This window comes from Sarcophilus harrisii, chromosome 6 (genome assembly GCF_902635505.1).
Source record: "Sarcophilus harrisii chromosome 6, mSarHar1.11, whole genome shotgun sequence".
Classification (NCBI taxonomy): Eukaryota; Metazoa; Chordata; class Mammalia; order Dasyuromorphia; family Dasyuridae; genus Sarcophilus; species Sarcophilus harrisii.
The window spans coordinates 47,283,183-47,303,006 of NC_045431.1; the positions used below are offsets into that span (position 1 = coordinate 47,283,183).

General features: G+C 31.1%; 1 protein-coding gene across 2 annotated transcripts in view; it reads right to left on the reverse strand.

The window, feature by feature from the left end:
* The window catches only part of TECRL (trans-2,3-enoyl-CoA reductase like), a 150,540-nt gene that overhangs the window by 9,676 nt on the left and 121,040 nt on the right, over positions 1-19,824 (reverse strand). For both annotated transcript variants that reach the window (XM_031941412.1, XM_031941411.1), the window contains exons 7-8: positions 17,488-17,560; positions 14,897-14,940 (exon numbers count right to left, since the gene is read on the reverse strand). In XM_031941412.1, the coding sequence (XP_031797272.1) occupies positions 14,897-14,940; positions 17,488-17,560 (117 nt within the window). The remainder of the gene's footprint in view (positions 1-14,896; positions 14,941-17,487; positions 17,561-19,824) is intronic.

Here is a 19,824-nt window from a genome sequence, read left to right on the forward strand (position 1 = left end):
ACATTTAAAGATGATACATATAATTCCTAATAGTAATATCATAATTAAGAGTACTTAAAAGAAGACTAAATAGATGAAATAGTTGTAGATTAATTATATTGGGATAATTACAAAAAAAAATAGGTAAGAAAGAGCAATCCCCTAAAAAAAGGAGTAAGGGGAGAAATAAGAATGGGAAAAATGTATCTTATTTTATGTTAAAAAATGGCAATAGCAAAAGCTTTTACTGGGATAGAGGCTACCACTTTAAGCTTATTTCATCTGAATTGGTTCAGAGGGCAGAATATAAATACATGCTCAGTTAGATGTAGAAATCTATGTTACCTAACAGAGAAGTAGAGAGTGAAGAGGTTGCGATGAGGATGAGGAAGGTGATGATAAAAAAAAAAAAAGTGGATTAAAGAACCTGGTCAAAGAAAAAGTAGACTTTTGAAGAGGGATGGATGCATGAAAGAGAGAAAGAGACAGACAAACAGAAAGCGAGGGAAACAGAAGAAAATAAAAAAGAAAAATATACAATAATCATACTTGTTAATGAAATGAACCTATCTTAATATAGAAGCAAATAGCATACTTTATTAGAGATGAGAATCCAAGAACATGTGGTTTACAAGAAATACACTTGAAACAAAAAAAGATACACACAGAGTTAAAATGATGGGACAGAAGAAAATCCATTATGCTTCAGCCAAAGTAAAACAAGATAGGTCTAATAATAATGACCAGAGAAAAAACAAAAGTAAAAATAGATCTTATTAAAAGAGATAAGAAGGAGAATATATTTTGTTAAAAGGTACCACAGACAATGAAAAATATAGCAATTTTTTTTCTGATGAAGCCTCATTTTTTTAACTGCATAGGGAACTAAACAAATTATAAGCTATGGTATTACCCAAATGATAAAAGATTAAAGGATATGAACAGGAAGTTTTCTGAGAAAGAATCAAAGCTATTAAAATCATAAACAAAATTCTCTAAATCATTATTTCTTAGATAAATCTGAATTAAAATCACTCTGAAGGACCACCTTAAAACTATAAAATTGAACAACATAATACAAAAGGAAAATGACAAATGATTGGAGATATATGGAAAACTAGGGACACTGATGCACTGTTTCTAAAGTTGTGGACTGAAACCATAATTCTACTGCTATAAAACTGCATGTACCCTTTAAGCTGTTACTAGACCTAGATTCCAAAGAGACCAGAGGGATGAAATTTAAAAGAAAAGATACTACACATATAAAATTATAACAGTTCTTTTTGTGGTGGCAAGAATTGGGAATTGAAAGTATGGATATCAATTGGGGAATGACTGAATAAGTTGTGCTATGTGATTATGAAGAGTATTATTGGTTTATATAAAAAATCAAGGAGTGACTTCAGAAAATCCTTCAGAAATCCAGGATTTCAATTTCAATTTTCATTTGATTTTCAATTTAATTTCAATTGATGTATAGTGAAGAACTGGAAGTTCATTGTACAACATTGGACATCATTGTAGTAGTAATATCTTAACAATATTATAAAAATGATCAGATTTAGGTACTCTGACCAATATAATAATCTAAGACAATTCTAGAAGTCTCATAATAAAAATGTCATACACATCCAGAAAGAAATGATAATCTCTGAGGGCAAATTAAAGATTTTTTAAAATTTTATTTTTCTGTCTTTTTTGTTATATATCTAATATGGAAATTTGTTTTACATGATTTGATCATATGCATAATTGATTTATTTCTTACCTTTTTGATAGTTGTGAGAGAATTTGTTATTCAATTTTAGAAAAATAATTTAAAATATATAATAAAATTTTCCAAAGGTGGAGGGGGGGAGATAAAGTGGAAATCGTTTTCAAAGCTTCTGAGTTCTTGTTCTTTTGAGGCAGTAGGTTGATCTTAGGCACATCATTAATACCCCATTATTTTTAGGACTCCTTTACTTCTATACAATATAGAATTTGACTGAATTAGACAGGGTTGATCTCGAAGTTCTCTTTAAATATCTAGTCAACAATATTTTCATATTGAATTTGAAAATTAAAGAGATTTTAGAGATCATAGGATTCATTCATTCACCTATCCGCTATTTCATCTAACCAATAATAATAAATAAAGTACCTATTACTAAGTTATCATGTTAGGTTCTTAAAAGATGAAACAAACTTTTAAGCCCAATTTTTGTGGTCGACATATTATTGACTGTGGGGATGAGCAAAGAGGGAAAGTTACACATTCAAAGAGTAGTGTAAAGTTAGAATTATTAGGACTTAATAAAGGATTAGATACAGAGAGTAAGAGGGAGGGAGGAGTAAAGAATGATTTAGACTTTTTGAACAATGATGACTAATTAGTTGTAGTGACAGTAACAAATAGTTGTTTTGGGAGGAGGGATAGGCTTTGAGTAGAAAATTCTTGCCCATATCTTCCCATAAATTAGTCATTGGTCTACTTTATCCCATTATCCCAAAGATATAACAGGCTTTTGTTTTTGTTTTGTTTCTTTTTTGTTTGCTTGTTAGTTTGTATAGTATGTGTATGAGTGTGTGTATGTGTGTGCATTGCACAGTTCTTGCCCATCATGGGAAATTTCAAGTCAGTAGAAATCTTTAATGAGTCTTCTCACTACATCATTTGTCTCCTGATTGACACACCCTTTACACCAGAAAGACAATACACCTCTCATACAAAGTCTTCTCAAAAGACTTGAAAGCATGAGTCTAAAAAAAAATTTATGCTTATATTTCTGGAATTTAGCATACTGAGTGGCAGATAGTAAATACTCAGAAAATACTTGAATGGTAGTCACATCAGGTCTTCTCTACAATTCAGTTCCATTGAACATTCATTAAAATGCTCATAACTATCATGCAGTAATATTGTTTTCCTCACTGAAATATTTATTAAGTAATATTAAACAGTTTGACTATGTCCATATAGCTAGAACACTAAGCAATATGAAAAATCAGCAATTTTAAGAATGAACTATAATATATTCATTAAATCACTAAGTATCTGCATTTATATGTAATGCACTGAATATTGAAAATTGGCAACATAAATGGCACTAGGAAGATCCTGGTACAGTCTTTGCTCTGTGATGATTTAATTTTAGGCAAGTCATTTCAATTCTCTGCCTGTCATTTTCACCATTTAATAAATATCGATTTTGTTAAATGTTCTGCAAGGTTCTGAGGTATTTTGCTTCTTTTCTTTATGCAGATTCCCTTGAATTTTCCCATGATTCAAAAATGGGGATATTTATCTATGCATAAAATGCCCAATTGTCCATTCTTTCTTTAAGTGACATTAATAAACATTAGAATTCTTGTTTCTGGATTTAAATAATCAAACTAATCCAGTCAAATGTGAATTAATTCTCTATTGTTCTATTTTTCTAACATATCAAAAGGCAAAGTACTTATAACCTAAATTGTTTACTATTTGGTTCCATTTTTTCCTCTGTTTATTGTGCTTATTAAAAGTTCTGATGAATTCCCATTCAATCACTAATTGACCTATTTCAAAGTGTTTGATCTTAAATTTGATTTTTAATATATGTTAACTTGTTCCCCGAAATTCATCTCTTTTTTTTAAGGGTAGATTCCTATATGTGGACATAAATGTATAACTTACATTAGGAAAGATCTCTATTATTCATTTAAAAGACATCTTCTCCTTGAAATAAATATGTATACATCTCAAGAGAGAGAGATAGTTTAGTTTGGAGACACAATGCAACAACTATGTATAAATCAGATATATTCAGGATTGTAATAAATTTAATATAACCTTCTTTCATTATCACTTCTAACAAATTTCTCTCCAAGAATAAGGCTCATCCTTTCAGCGTTATTTTGGACTTTGAAATTACTAAAGAGAGATTATACTGCTGTGATTTTTTAATTCCCTGTATGATTCATGAATCAGGGAAAACTTTACATATGGTATAGATATGTATGACAACATATATAGTATAACTGGCTATTTACAAATGGAAACTGGCCCTGAGATTTCTTTGGCGTTCCCATAGAGGAAATTTCCGTATCAATGTAAATCAATCTTAGATTTATTCAGAAGACTAATAGCATCAGTGACTTTTCTAGAATCCACAGCAACAACATATAAGGTGGAACTTGACCTGAATTTTTCTTGATCAAAAAAGCAAATCTCTGCCTATCAAATCCTGCTTTTTATGCCTAATAATAACTGATATCTCTATTCCTTGTTATGACATCCAAAGGATCTTAAGTTAATTTTCCCATGAGTTTCCCACAACAATACAATGGGAGCAATTTGTAAAAGTATAAATAGGCCCATATTATAGATGAAAAAACAAAACTAAACTAAGCTAAACTAAAATGCATGTGTTAAATGACATTAAAATGTGAGACAACTAGTATCAGAGGAACTGTTTGAAAATAATCTTCTCCTCACTAAGTCCACCATTTTCTCTATTATGAATACTGTCTTTCACAATCTTTGTGACATCACTTTAAAGAACACATCAGTACTAAAAAATCCAAATTTAATAAAGCCATTTAAGTAGTTACTTGGAGGCTATGCCTTTATTTCCTATTGATATATAGTGTCTGTTTCAGGAAAATTATTTCTTTCTTAAACCACAGTCAGAAGCTGTGATTAAATTTTCAGTAACTTAAAATATCCAACCTTTGAGGAGCGATCTGAGTTTTGGAAATAGTTGGAAGTAATTTGAACTATTCGTGAAAATAAATTGATTGATAAAATGATTATAATATTACATAATAATATAATCAAAATATAATAAGAAAATTATATTTAACTTAAAATAAGAATGGGAAAACTTCATATGTGAAAGTGAATATATAGTTTCTCTATGCCCACTTTGGAAACTGATATCATTGAGTATGTATTGATTTGAGTTAAAGATATGTCAAATTTTAGAAACAGATGTTAACATATAAAATGCAATTATCTTCAGGGAATGTTTTTGCCTGTTCTCATAATGAACGGTACCAAGTGAGATAATCAAGTATCCCATGGGATAAATTTGCTTATTACCTTTGGGCACATGAGAAAATCAATCCCTAAATTCACATCTTGCAGGAGAAACTTTTTATTTTGTTTCTCTGTAATCCTTTTTGTTTGTTTTATAGCTTTTGTATTTAGTGAGGATGTCACCACTAATGCATTTTAGGCCTTTGAGAAATCTATTAATTCATCTCTAATTTGACATATGTGATATATTTAGATTTGGAGTATAGATATTTAAGTGGATTCTTAAAGCTGGCTTAAAAGCAAACTTTGTATTCCCTATGTCTTTTCTATCTCTACCCCAAATAATTAATCACTTACTTGCCCCCTGCTGCTGTTGAGTCTCTTTGTAGTTTAGTAACATGTCCTCAAACAGCAGGTGCAGTTTATCTCTAGAAGGGGCCTAAGGCCTTGAGGCTTACTGGGAGAATTTCTGCTTTGCTGTTTGTTCCAGCCATTAAATTAGAGGCACACCCCTGGAACTGGAGGAGGCCTTAGAACCTCCTGATGATGATGACCCTGTATAGGGTGAAATTCTCTGAATAATATTTTGCTAAAGTTCTAGTAAGTAGAAGTTTCTTGATAAAATATAACAATTAGCATTTATATAGTTCTCATGATATGCCAGTCACAACGCTAAATGCTTTACAAACCTTACAAATTACAAATAATTGGAGGTAAATACCCCCATATTAGAGATGAGGAAATTGTATCAGAAGTAAAATGACTTACTTAAGGTCACTAAATATCTGTGCTTGAATTTGAATTTAATTGTTTCTGACCTTAGGCCCTAAACTCTGTGTACTCTGCCAATTTATACTCCAAAAAAAGTTTAGCATAGAAATCATAAGAAAGTCAAGGATGTAAATAATTCAAGCTACCCAGATGTCATAAAATTGAACATATAAACTGGAAATTTAATCTGTGTTTGTTTTAATCTATCAGTGTATATATACACCCACATATATATATATATGTTTTAGTATTTATCCATATTGAGGGAACTACCTGGATAAATTAAACAGAGATATAGGTATTCCTATGCTAATTAATCAACAGGCATTTATTACATTTTTGCTGTATGCTATGACTTTGCTAAATGAAGAAAATTCCTCCTTACCAAAGATTTTGAAACTTTGTATATATTTATACACATTCTATAAAGCATATATGTGCATATTCATATGTATATGCATACACAAGCATGCATAGTACAATTCACATATGTATATATGTATATTACATAGACTACATAAAAATCTATAAATATATGTTTACATGTACAAGTATACACAAAATTGCATATATGTACACTGTATGTATATTTTTATTTCAATATCTTTCTATCTATTCAAAAAGCATAGCAAATGAGAAGTTATACTAAAAAAAGAAAAGCTTTTGTTAGATGATTTTTAACAAATCATTCTAATTTGCAATAATTTAAGGGAGCTCTATGCTTGGAAGTCTGAAGAAAGATCACAGATCTTTGCATTAAGATGACAAATTCAAATCCTGTCTTAGACACTGACTATGCACTTTCTGTACTTTCTACCTCAGTTTCTTCATCTGAAAAATGGGGATAATCATAGCACTTAATCTGCAAGACTGTGAAAATTCATTGGGTTAACATGGATTTCAAATGTAAAATCACTACATAAATTCTAGCTAATAAAGAACTATATTTTCTTAGCATTGTCACATGATGATATTCATGGCATTCAAAGATCTCAAAAGTATCAAAATTGGAGATGATCAAATGGTACATGGGGAAAAATATGTGATGGCTGTAAGTAGGTTGTAACAAATTGTTAGGGATGACTTCCATGGGAAAACTGTCATAAAAGCCATCATCCAGAATATGTAGGATCACAAAAGGAGGTGGATCAGTCATATTGCAAGATGAAAGAATAACAAATTAATGGCCTGAGTGTCACACGGCTATTCATAAAATATTGAAAAGACCTTGGGGAAATCCTCCGAAGCATTGTATAAATCATCTATCAAATATTTATGGCAGGACAAGAAGAAGGATCACACAAGAGTAGAAGACAAGAAAGGCTTGTGATTACTACTAGCAGAGGGATTGCTCTCATCTTTACCGGTATCTATTGAAGTATTAAAGTCTTTTGGTTTAATCAGCCACATTTCAGCATATGAGCACTGACAGGGCTTCCTACAGGAAAATTTAGGGATCCTTTACCTTGGCAATATTACATGAAAGAGATTTTTTTATCCAGGACTCTAATTCTTGGCTACTCTAGTTTTAAAGGGACAGGGATGGGGGTGAGAGAGGTGAGAAGGGGAGAAATCTCTTTTGCTGTAAAACTATAAAATGTACTGTCTATTTTCCAGCATATTTCCTTTACAAATCAGATGTTTCTGACATAATTTTTGCTTGTTTGAATCCTTATACACTTTTAGCTGTTGAATCTCTATAACCTTATAGAGTCATTATGACTGATTTCAATAGTGTGGTTCTGAATCCCTTAAGTTTGACTAAATTTTGCTTTAAGAGATCATGAGTTTTCTTTCTTTTTTTTTCATATTTTCTTTCAAGCAGATCTAGATTATTTACCTTATTGTGAAATCATTGTGGACTAATGGAACACAGAATAGTTTGCCTAGTGGCTTAGAAACCCTATAATCAATTCTGAGTGCTTAATCCCTTCTAAAGGCTGAAAACCTATGCAGACATTGTTTATTCCTGTTTTCTTTCCTTTTGGACAGTTTCTTTTCTTTTCTTTTTCTTTTAATGAGGGATGAAGTTGGATCTCTTATGGATTCAAAAGGTATTCTGTGGATCCCAGGAAATGATACTTTTATCTTTATTGTTCCAGAGGTCCAGCAGGTTTTGATCTGTTCCATGTGTGATGAGATGTTTGGAGATGTATTATCTGGATATCCAGCTGGATTTCCTATATATTACAGGGATCTCCGGAGACATTGTGTTTTCTTTATGTGTAGACACAAAGGAATTTTCTAGGCAAGAGTAGTTTGGATTCCTATAAAAAAAGGTGAGGAAATGATGTTCATGTTGGTGTGAACTCTAACCTAGTTCAATTGTCTATGTTGTCAAGAGTAATGTGGATTATAATCAAGTCCATGCTATTTACACTGTTACACACAGAGGAAGATTGATTTCCTAGGATTGTCTAAGCATATCTAAAACATATTTCACTGAATCACCATGCAGGTCAGTCAGCATAAATGCTCATGTGAGTTTGTTCTTAACTATGAGTATCCCTAATTCCTCCCTAAATCTCTATACCCTGCCCTTAATTTTCCTCAGGCCTCTGACCTTTAAAAATTCTCCTTCACTCACAGCCTTGTTGCTTAATTATTTTGATTTTGCCTATAAGAATTTTCATGTCATTAAAGGGCCATTGTGACTATGATAACACCTATTGTGAGTTTTTCACATTTTGAACCATTCTCCCACAACCTGCTATTTCTTCAATATGACCCTGGATTCTCCTCCCTGAAGGAGGGACTATATTATTCCATATCTGAAATATAAACTCTTTGTTTGCCATTTAAAGTTCATTAAAATTTGGTTTCTTTTTATCTTTTCAATATACATTTTCCCCATTCTACTATATATTCTGTATATTCTAAAATAGAACTATACTACCTTATTTACTATTTCTCATATAATATGTTGCATCTTCCAAATCAATATATTTTCACTGTTTTGGAAGGTATTCTTTTCTGAGTTTTCTATCTTAGAAGCTCTACTTTTCTCCAAATTTCAGTTAAACATCATTTTCTACATAAATGCCCTCCAAATAACTCGAGATTCTAATGTCTATCCCTGAAGTTATACATTATGAATATATTTTAATACAGTATACTTATGTGCAACATATGTACATCTTGTTTCCACCAAGAGAGTATAAGTTTCTTGAGAATAAGAAATGTTTCTTTTTTTTTCCTTTGTATTCTCATAATTTAGCTCAGTCTTTGTACATATGAGTGACAATTTGGGGAGAAGTATTCATGGTGAACTGACTGAAATTAAGGAAAGGAAACAGTAACTATATCTGATGACATTTCCATTATTGCAACTGGTGTTACTGTACAATATATCCATATGTCTCCACATTGCCTCATAGGTATAAATGACATATATGACTTCTTTCTTATTATATTCTGCTGCTGAGTCAGTTATGATGTTTATTTTTGGGGGGAGGTGTAAAGAGAGACCTAATCTTTTCAATCTATGTCAAGGATTGGTGCCATAAAACGTTACTCCTGCACCCTAAAAAAAATAACATGTGAGATTCATGGAAAGGAAAAAAAGAATGAAATCAACATGTATGTTGAAGGGACTTAAATTGAAGAAAACTACTTTTGGAATAGCTAGCATTTTTGTCATTGTAGCTTGGGGTGATTTTGTTTGTTTGGCTTTCTCTATAAATTGCCCATGGGGTTAGGGTGGTTAACAAAGGATTTTAGGCAAAACAAATGATTGGATCCTATTAAGGGAAATGACATTACTCCCATTACTTTGGGAGCCATGCTGATCTCTCTGCTGCAAGGAATAAAGGGAGATCTGAACTTGTGCTCAAGCTAACAATACAATAGGAACTCTATTTTTTTTTTTTAATGATCTCTTCTTCACATTGTAACTTAAGAGCCAAAAGATCAGAATCCTTGAATTATTATGAATGGTTACAACATGAGAAGTTTTATGGGAAAAGAAACAATCCTTTGAAATACCGGATTTTTCGAGGCAAACTCATCTTGTATGACTCCCATCTGTAAATATTGTGTCCAGACTAGCTCTCTGGAGGATCTCAGTACCAGCCTGAGTCCTTGGTCTTAAAAGAAGTGTGAAGAGATGGGACTCACATGGGTGATCAAATATGGAGTTCATTTACTCCAAATTCTCTCAGCCTTACATACCCTAATACTGATATACAACCATAACACACTGTGTTCATGTGCTATCTATATATTGTGCATGTGGGACCACATAAACAACTTGCTATTATATGTAGATGTCTCTTTGCCACTTGATATCATTCTGATTTAACCTTCTCAGGAAGATTGAGAATGCTTAGGGGAGATAGATATCCGAGCCAGATGTTTTAAGCAGGTTTCCTCTGGATTGAAGGATCTTATACCTCACCCAGAGTTCTCCCACTATCTGTGGTCCTCTCCATAAAACCATAATGGTGAGCCAGGAGGATGCTTCATATACTCAATTTTTTTTTTCCTTTATCTCCTGGAATGGAAGTTCAGAAGGGATTTCCTTTATTACATTCACTCTCACTAAGAAGGAGAAAATGGTCATGTAAGAGAATATAATCTTGATTATCTCTGCATAAGAATATGAAAGCTTATAGTGTTTCTTTTCATTAAATTTTATTTTAAAAATCACACTAACTGGGAGAGATGAACAGGAATAAACATTCATATAATATATTCTATGGGAAGACACTTTTCTAAGTGCTTTATGAAAATGATCCCATTTGATCTTCTTAATAACCTTGGAGATAGGTATTCTTATTATTTCAATTTTACAGTTGAAGAAACAGAGACAAACTGAGCATAAGTGACTTATCCAGGGTTACACAGCTAATTAAGTATCTCTGTTCCAACTATATGTCTAAATTACCTATAAAAAGGAGATGGCCAGAGCCAAAATGTAATAGTAGAATACTTCATATTTTCTCAATATTTTCCCCATATGTTGGAAGTCAGAAAGCAAAGGGAAAATGACTTTTTGTGCTGCATACCAAAGCCAATGCTGCCATTTGGAATGCTATGTTTGTTTTTTGACTCATGGACAAAAATCTAGGCAGATATCTGCCTCTCCATATGTAACAAAGGACTGAAAGAAATTTGGTACAGTAGCTTGAATTCAAAGCACCACCTGGTACCTCGTGTTTTGCACCCAGAGTCAATTCAAATCCTTTGATTAGATTTTAACATTCTGATAGTGTGCACACGTTTTATTCCAAGAGAATAAACTACATATTGATGCTGTGTGTATATATGCTATACACCAAATTTTATGTTACATAGGAGATTTAAAATTCTCACAAGATGAGAGGAAGAGGGAATAGAAGGAGCAAATATTCATGAAGGTAAAGAAGAAGGCATGTTTGTGGAAAAGTGAGTAAAATAATCTGATTTGTTGGGAGCAAATTCTAAGGGAAAGTAGTAGAGAATGAGATTGAAATCAACAGACTGAACCAGACCTTAAAGTTCTTAATTGTCAGGTAACTGACTTGGATTTTATTCAGAAGTCAGAGCCTAGTTATTTATTGCTTTTGTAACACTGAAAGTGACATGAATAGAGTAGCACAATTCTAATCTGGTAATAGTATGTAAAGGAGGAAGCTTATCAATTAGCTGGGTATTTTCAGGTTAGCTATGAGGTCCTAAGATTCTAAAAAAGGGCAATAACTATTGTAATAGTTAAAGGAAAATATATTCAAGATACCATGTGAGAACAGCTGTCAGACCAATGTGATAACATAGAGGCAAGAGGATTAAGGAGAATGTATTTTTTCTATTCATTAGCATGGACTGACACTGGCCTTAGAGGTAACCAGGCAGACCAGTGAAGAGAGCTGTGGACCTGGAGTAAGAATTGCCTGAATTTAAATATGAGCTCAGATGCTTCAAAGTTATAGGATCTTTGGCAGATCACTCAATTTTTTTTTGAAATGGGTTTAATAATATAACTTAAGCCCAAGGATTGTTGTGAAGATCATAAGATAACATATGTAAGTGACTTTGTAAACCTGCAAGTGTATATAAATGTCAGCTATTTTTTTTTAATTCAAATATAAGTTTAAGTTTTTGCAACTGGATTAGATGTTAGGATGTCTTTGATGATAATGGGGAAATCAATAGAAATAATTTTTCCTTCTTATTTTTTGGGGGGAGAAGAGATAATAATTTCACTTAGGATACTTGTATTAGGTAAACATTTTTGCGGATAATGTATAGTGAAGGTGTATATTAGTCTTGGGAATTATGCAACTGAACCTTGGGAGAGAGAGAAGAATTGGAGATACAAATTTTGAAATTGTTAGCAGAAACAAAATACAAGAGATGATGTAGCTAGACCAAAAAAGTGAGGGATGTCTTGATTATTTTACAGAGTGAATACATACATGAAGTAAGAGGATGCAGAAGAGGTAGAAAAGGAGAAGAAAATAATAGATCAATAAGTAAGGATTAGAACCATGAGAGTCAATGACAAGAAAGTAAAGTAAGTTTTAATGAGAGAGTTGTTCAATAATGATTGAAGTTATATTCCACTGAAAACTGAAGGAGATATATGCAGATATTTATAATAAAAAAGAAGAAAAGAAAGATAAAGAAATCAATACTGGAAATAATCAAAATTACTGAACTGGTAATTTACTTGCTTTCTGGAAGTTTATGTTTATATATGTTGTTATGTATATTATTTGTGTGTGTGTGTGTGGTTGTGTGTGTGTCTATATAAATACATACACACATACATATATATGTATGTATGTATATCTGGGTATGCACCTATAGGTACATAATTAATATAATTTTCTGATTATATTTTATTTAGGCTAAATTGATTAATATTCCTTTTGCACAAACATACACACATGCCCACACACACAGAGCAGTAAAGGAAAAACCTTCAAAACCATGCAGAGTGCAGATTTGAGTGGCACAGAGACCCCATAGGGGTAATCTAGAGGCTTAACTCAATAGCCAGCAGATCTAAACAAGGAAGTTGTTGGTAGTCAATCCAAAATCATTAAATCTGTAATGAAGGCAGATAAACAAAAGGAGACAAGGGAAGATTAGGGCTGAGTTGGAGCAGAGCTTGAAACATCTGGCAAGAAATTGTTTTCTGAGGTCTCAGGGCTCACTTGCCTTGAAACATTCTCAGTGTAGGTAATCAAGAGTTGACTGTACTCTTATGGAAGCAGGTTTCATCTAGCCAAAAAACAATTTTCTAGAGAAATGTTTTTAACCTAATGCAAGCCAACCTTTAGTTTAAAAAAAAAAGTGGTAGCATTGTATGCCATAGTATCACATAGTGTTGTTGCCAAATATATAGCAGGGGTCTTTTTTATATTATGCTTTGATAAATTGGAAATAATTATAATATATTTTCCTCATTCTTATTACATGGAAAATAGAGCCCTTTTATTGATTTAATTATTATATTAAATATCTTTTAAACATCTGATTTGGAAAATACTATACGTGGTTTCTAAAATACAATTTTGTGACTGGTAGTTATGCTAAATTACATAGATGTTTATATATATCTTTATACATAATCATTTTAGAATTTGAGCTTTTTACTAATTTAACTGTTATATAAATTACAATATAATAGTTTTATATTTTCAGATTTTATTTGGGGAAATTTTTTGTTGAAATATCACATCCAACTGGAAACATGCATGTTCAGTGAAAGTGGTGAAAAAAAATGGGAGATCATTATACTGGGAAAAGTGGTCTTTCCTTAATGAAATCAAAGGCAATATTTAAAAAGTTGGCAACATTTATGAAGACCATAAAATACAAAAAATAAACAAATAAGTAAAGTAGTTATGTACTTTCAACTAATTCTTAGAGAGTTTAAGCCCCATTATTTCTCCATTAAATAGATCTGGATTATTGCAAGATGGTTTGAATGTACTTCTGGTGACAGACTGAAGAAGTTAGAGATATGACTGTGTATTCAATATTAGGTAAAACTAGAGATGTCTGACTGGCAATCCTTGTGATGAAGATAACTTGTTTATAGATATTCCACCTTTGACATGTAAAAAGAAAACAAAGAAGGAGGGAAAAAAAACTGTCCTTATGGTTCATTTTTTAGCTTAAATATTAAATTCTTAGGTGAATTAAATTCTTCCACTTAAATGGCTTAATTAATGATTAAGGTTGGATGATTTATATAAATGTAGTTGATGAATTTTAAAATATTTAATTTATCTGGCCTTGGAAAATAAATGCTACATAACAAAACATAGTTCCACACTTTTCTGACCACTGATTCATCCAGGGATTCTGCAAGCTTTCTGGAAAGGCTAAAATATATCCTTGTAAAGTAGGATAGGCACTATTGGGAATAGGAATAAAGAGACAAAAGCTCAAACTTAATAAACAGAAATTTCCTTGCTACAAATGCCTATAGTTAGAGGAAAGCTTGTATGATCAATAACAATAACAACAGCTTATCCTATGAGGTAATAGAATGTACTTCAAGTATAAGTGGATTGTGGAATCAGAAGAGTGACAAATTCAGAAAAGTTGAATCAGAAAGTCTTCTTGAAATACAAGAGTTTTAACTGGTCTTGAATTATTACCACCTATATTAATGGGCCCTTTAAAGATATTCTGGTTTGTAAATTAGCAAAAAGGTAGTTACTGGTTATTACTAGTGTTGAAAAGAATGAGCATCATTATTTCAAACAATTATCATTTTATTTCCACTTCTCAAGAAACAAACACATATTTCTTTTCAATAGAATTATTTGAGTATCACATCCCCTACTAAAGTGTAAGAAATCTGAATCATAGTCCTCCTCACTCAGTACCAAGTTGAGTACTCTACACATAGTAGATACATCATAAGTGCTTGTAAATTGGATGTGATATATATATATAATTTTAGATTCCCACAAATTGTTTATCATACAAGTATTGCAGTTTCTGATGTATGATTATAGAGAAAACAGTATTAGTTAGAAGGCAATTTATGAATTATGGCTTTATTTCATTTTTTCATTCTCAAAAGTTTGACAAGTCCCTCTTAATTACTCAGATATAATGTGGTCTAATTTCTTAAAATGAAATAAATTCTTCAAAATTAATGAAACTTAAGTAATATTGAAAAGACATTTTGATACGTACCAGAAAATTGAGGACAGAAACTGTGATTTGTCTGTTTCCAAAGGCTGAAAATAGGAAAAAAAATAGGATTTTTCATAGCAATAGGAATAATTAATCATTATAAATAGATAGAGAATCAATATTAAAGTCAGAAGGCCTGAGTTCTAATTCATCTCTGACATGTACAGGTTGTGTGAAGTTGAGTAAATTGCTTATTCTCTGTGTTTCTTTCTAAGATTATAAAGTGCAGATATTAAAAAATACATAATGAATTTAGCTAGATAATTGTTATCAGCAACAGGAGGACCCTAACATTTCATCATTGCAGGGAGCTTCCAGTATGGAAACAACTTCTGATGACAACTTGTTTGTAACTTACAGACTTAAAGTTTTGCTTGGGATTCAGAGTCATTAACAACTCAAAGTCACAAACTTGTGTGTCAGAAATGAGGTATTAATCCATATCTTCCTGTCTCTAAGGATAGTATTATGGTTCTAATATCTTTGTAGTTTTAGATTTGGCTTTGATTTTGTTTCATAATAACTTCCTGAAATCTGATTTTGAATAACAATATGTTAAAGCCCAATGAAGCCTATTTCATCTACTCAGATTTAAATTGCCCCTGAGCAACTGTCTGTTTTACAATACATTTTGCTATATGCAAGAGTTTATACATGCACGTTTTCTAGATTTTTTTTGCCTTGAAATTGACTATAGATGGTATAGATGGTACACGTGGGATGTACCTCTCTTTCCTCAACATGTGAATCTTGGAGTTTTAAGGGTTTCTTTTCTTCTGTATCAAATAAGATTGAGAGGGAAAAAAAAAAAATCTTTGACTTTCCTCAGTATCTTTGCCTCTCTCCCCCCCACCATCAAGATGAAATATTTATATCAGTATTGGAGAAAAAGACAGAAAAAAGAAAATCAAAAGTCTAAAGAATCCCATAGTATATTCCTTTCTCCAGGAATATGAGGTTGCATGAACAATAGAATCCAGAGTAACCTGATAGAGTCTGATATTAGGTATTCTGAAAAAGCTAAAAAGTCAAGGAAAGTTGACATTCAGAAAAGAAAGTTCCAAACTTAATGAAGTTGAAAGTTCCATTTAAAGGTATTCCATTTAAATTGCAATGTACCTATAAAAAGCACCAAATTAGAAAAGCGGACTTTTTTCTAGTTTTTAATTTATTTTAAAACAAAAGAACAGATTTTGCCAATCTTTTTAATGTACAGGGGGAAAATAGTATCAGTGTTTTAGATATAGACAGACTCTTTATGTACTGCATGATTCTCACAGGTGCTATCATAAATAATGGAAATTTGAAGACTTCCCTTTTTGCTGAATTCCAATACTTTGGTTATAAAGTCCAACTCTGCCATCATTCAAGAAGAGCAGCAGTAACAAAAACAATAATAGAGCAACAACAACAGCAGCAATAGCAGAACAAGCTTTTTTGTAGCACTACCGCTTTAAACCCACATGGTTAAATAAAACACTGTGCAATACATATTAGTGCAACAATAAATTCACCTTTACTAATTATTTTGTATAACTGGTACTTATCTTTTATAAAAGTGAAAAATGCCATTTCTGGTATCAAATATTTGATTTAGCGTACGCCTCCATAATATTTACAATCATTATTATGGGGAACTATTCTCATTGTCAACATTCCCTTCACTGACACAGATTGGCAACTCAACTATAACTTTCCAGGTACAAGTTAAAGATTTCACCCAACCACAACTTTTTCCATGCTTGTTTACATAGACATATATAAGAGAGTAGACTTGAAACCAGGCTTTCCTGTTTCCATGGCTGCTGTTATATGCCAACACAAATATACACGTGGACATACAGGCACACAGACACAGTCACATTTAGTAAAAGAAAAAAGAGAGAGAGAGAGAAGGAAAAGTAGTGTTGCAAACCTGAGAAAGTAATGGGGTTGGAATTAGAAAGAGAGAAGCAACGCTATTGATTTTGGACAACAATCTAAGATTATCTATTATAGATAGGCTGTAAACAGCATTAGTGAAAAGAATTACCCCACCTGAAGTTCTTTAATTAATTCAAAATTCATTTAAATATCAACATATCTATTTATATGTGCATCTCTCTATATATGTGTACATTTAAATATATCACATATATGTTCATATGTCATTGTGTCACTATATTTATATTTATGTCTGTATCTATATTTACATCCCAAAGCATGGAGTTGTACATGATAGTGTGTACCAAGGATGATTAATATAAAATGCCATTGGTAGAGAGAAAAGAATGTGTTAATTAGGTTCTTTTCTTTTCGTATATTCCTTTACATTAATACAGTTGGATGTTTCCTCATATTCTGTCTCCTTTCTATTAGGAATATTAAGAGAAAAGAGACAAAAAGGCAAAGAATAGTAAACTTTCACTTTCACTATAATTTGATCCCTGATTATTAGTACTTCTGAGAAAAAAATTCAGTGATGAAACAGGTGAAATCAATTGACTGAAAAGATGCTTTGAACTATCTATGAATATTATTCACCATTACCGAGCACTACTGAAAATTAACTGGAAAAGAAATCTCAAATTTTTTAATATAGTACTACATACATGGTGGTGTGTACTGTGGATGATTAATGTAGTATGCAATCCAACAAGTGAATCCCCAGTAAAAGGCACATCCCTATAAGAAAAACACAAATATTTTGAAATATTAAACATGAAATGAATGCATCATTTGAAACTATACCATCACGTTATCAATCTCTGATAATCCTTAGCTTTATGCATATTATAGTAACTTTCTAAGGCCTTTTCTACCTAGTGGATTTCTTTTTAATCCTTGGTTGTTTAAAAAAATTATTTCAACCAATTACTCTTTCAAATTTAATATTTATTATTTCAAGCAATTTTTTCAAATTATTTAAAGTTTAAAAGTTAGAGGTGTAACATTGATAATAATAACAATCAACAAATTTTCATCTGAATAGATAATCAATTACATGTTAAATGTTCAAAACAACTATTTTTAACTTAGCATCAGAAAATACATTATTTCAGGTTAATGATATATCATCAAATTCATCAAAAGAAAAGGTTAGCAAAAAGGAAAGTATCGTTATTCTTCACTAGTGATTTATAAAATATACTTCATTCTCTTTCCTCAGTACTGGTATTTTGTTGTTTTCAAATCTACATGAAAATTTAAACCTAACATAGATATTTACATAGATATAATTTCACTCAAAAAAGGCAAAAAAAAAAAAATACCGTAATATTTCATTTGTATGGAACTTGATGGGAAATGAGTTAATTTAAATTAAATTAATTAAGAAAGTAAATTTCCCAAATAATAGAAACACATCACATGTATATATGTACATATGTGTGGACATGTGTGTATATGTATATTTTGAATGTATATGTGTGTGTATTTTGAATATATTCAAAATACACACACATATACATTTTTCCTGAATATATATATATATATATATATATATATATATATATATTCAGGAAAAATGATAATCATTCATATTTATATAGGTGAAGGAAATAATAAAATATATATTATGGAATATTATGGAAATTTAGGGAATCCTACATATTCAGTAGTGAATTATATCTTCTTAATTTAATAAGGATCCCATTCAAAACACTGTTTTTCCTGTTTAACAATTAAGGGAATTTTAAAATATTAAGTATTGGGAGAAATTATTCAGTAGGAAAAAAAATAATACCATATATCTGTTATTAACTAGATGAAATTTACAGATTATTTTGTGATGGCACACTAATTTATTTAATCCAATGTGCAATACTTTAAAATAAATTTCAAAAATGAGAATGTCCTGGAATCTTAACAAACTGTTATACTCAAGTCCATGTGGTTAGATGTAATATTTTACTTATATACATGCAATTTAAATATGTGTATATATACACACATATCTACATAAACATATACATATATTATATATACATGTATTCACATATATGCATGCATTAAAATCCATTTTTGTTTATATAGATCCTTTGGAAAAAACGGAACATTTGTATTAATGTAAAATTTGTAAGACAAAAAACAATCAACACAATATTATTGGGTCATCAAATAACTTGGTCATGTTAACTGCCCATTGCCTAAAAAAGGCCTGGTACTTCATGCTTAATAAAGGTTTAATTAATTTAACAGAATTTAATTTACTAGAATATAATTTAATTAGAAATGATAAGGATTGGGACTAGAGTTGTGATTTCATTGATATAGGGACCTCCCAGATGAGGAACCTCCCTTCAACAATAAAGATCAGTACCTCCTTTTTAGTTTAGAGTCTCAGAGATTAGACCATTATCATTTAGCCAGTATATAACTAGTCAGATCCTCACTAAATCTCATATGTCCTTTAATGACCTGTGAATAAACTGATGGAATTGAGTCTACTTAGCAGTTCCCAAAAGGATACATTTTAAATATTAGACTCATTTTACTATATTTCAGATACAAAATTTTGAGAAGATTGAGGTCGTATACAAATAGGATGATGATGACAAATTATAAAAAATTACTTTTTTGTGAACAAATCTGATACCAGTTCTTTTTGTTGCTATATAACTGGATTAGGTGCTCAAGACAATAACGAAAAGCTTAATTATCTCACAAACTACTTTGGGTATTTTGAAAACTCTTTGTAGCATTGTTGGTTTTTTATGAATAAATGCATTTCTTTTTTCCCTAATTTATCCAAGAGGAAGATATTTCTTTCATCTCAGCTGTAGCACCTAAAATTAGGAAGTAGTTTCTAATTTTTTCATTGTAGGCACCCTCTGAAATGAATTGGTTTATGCAGAGATAACTCTAGATCAGGTTAAATCTTCCTTCATAAATACAAAGAAAAATAATTATGTAAGTCAATTATCACTTCCCCAGCTTTTCTAAAAAGA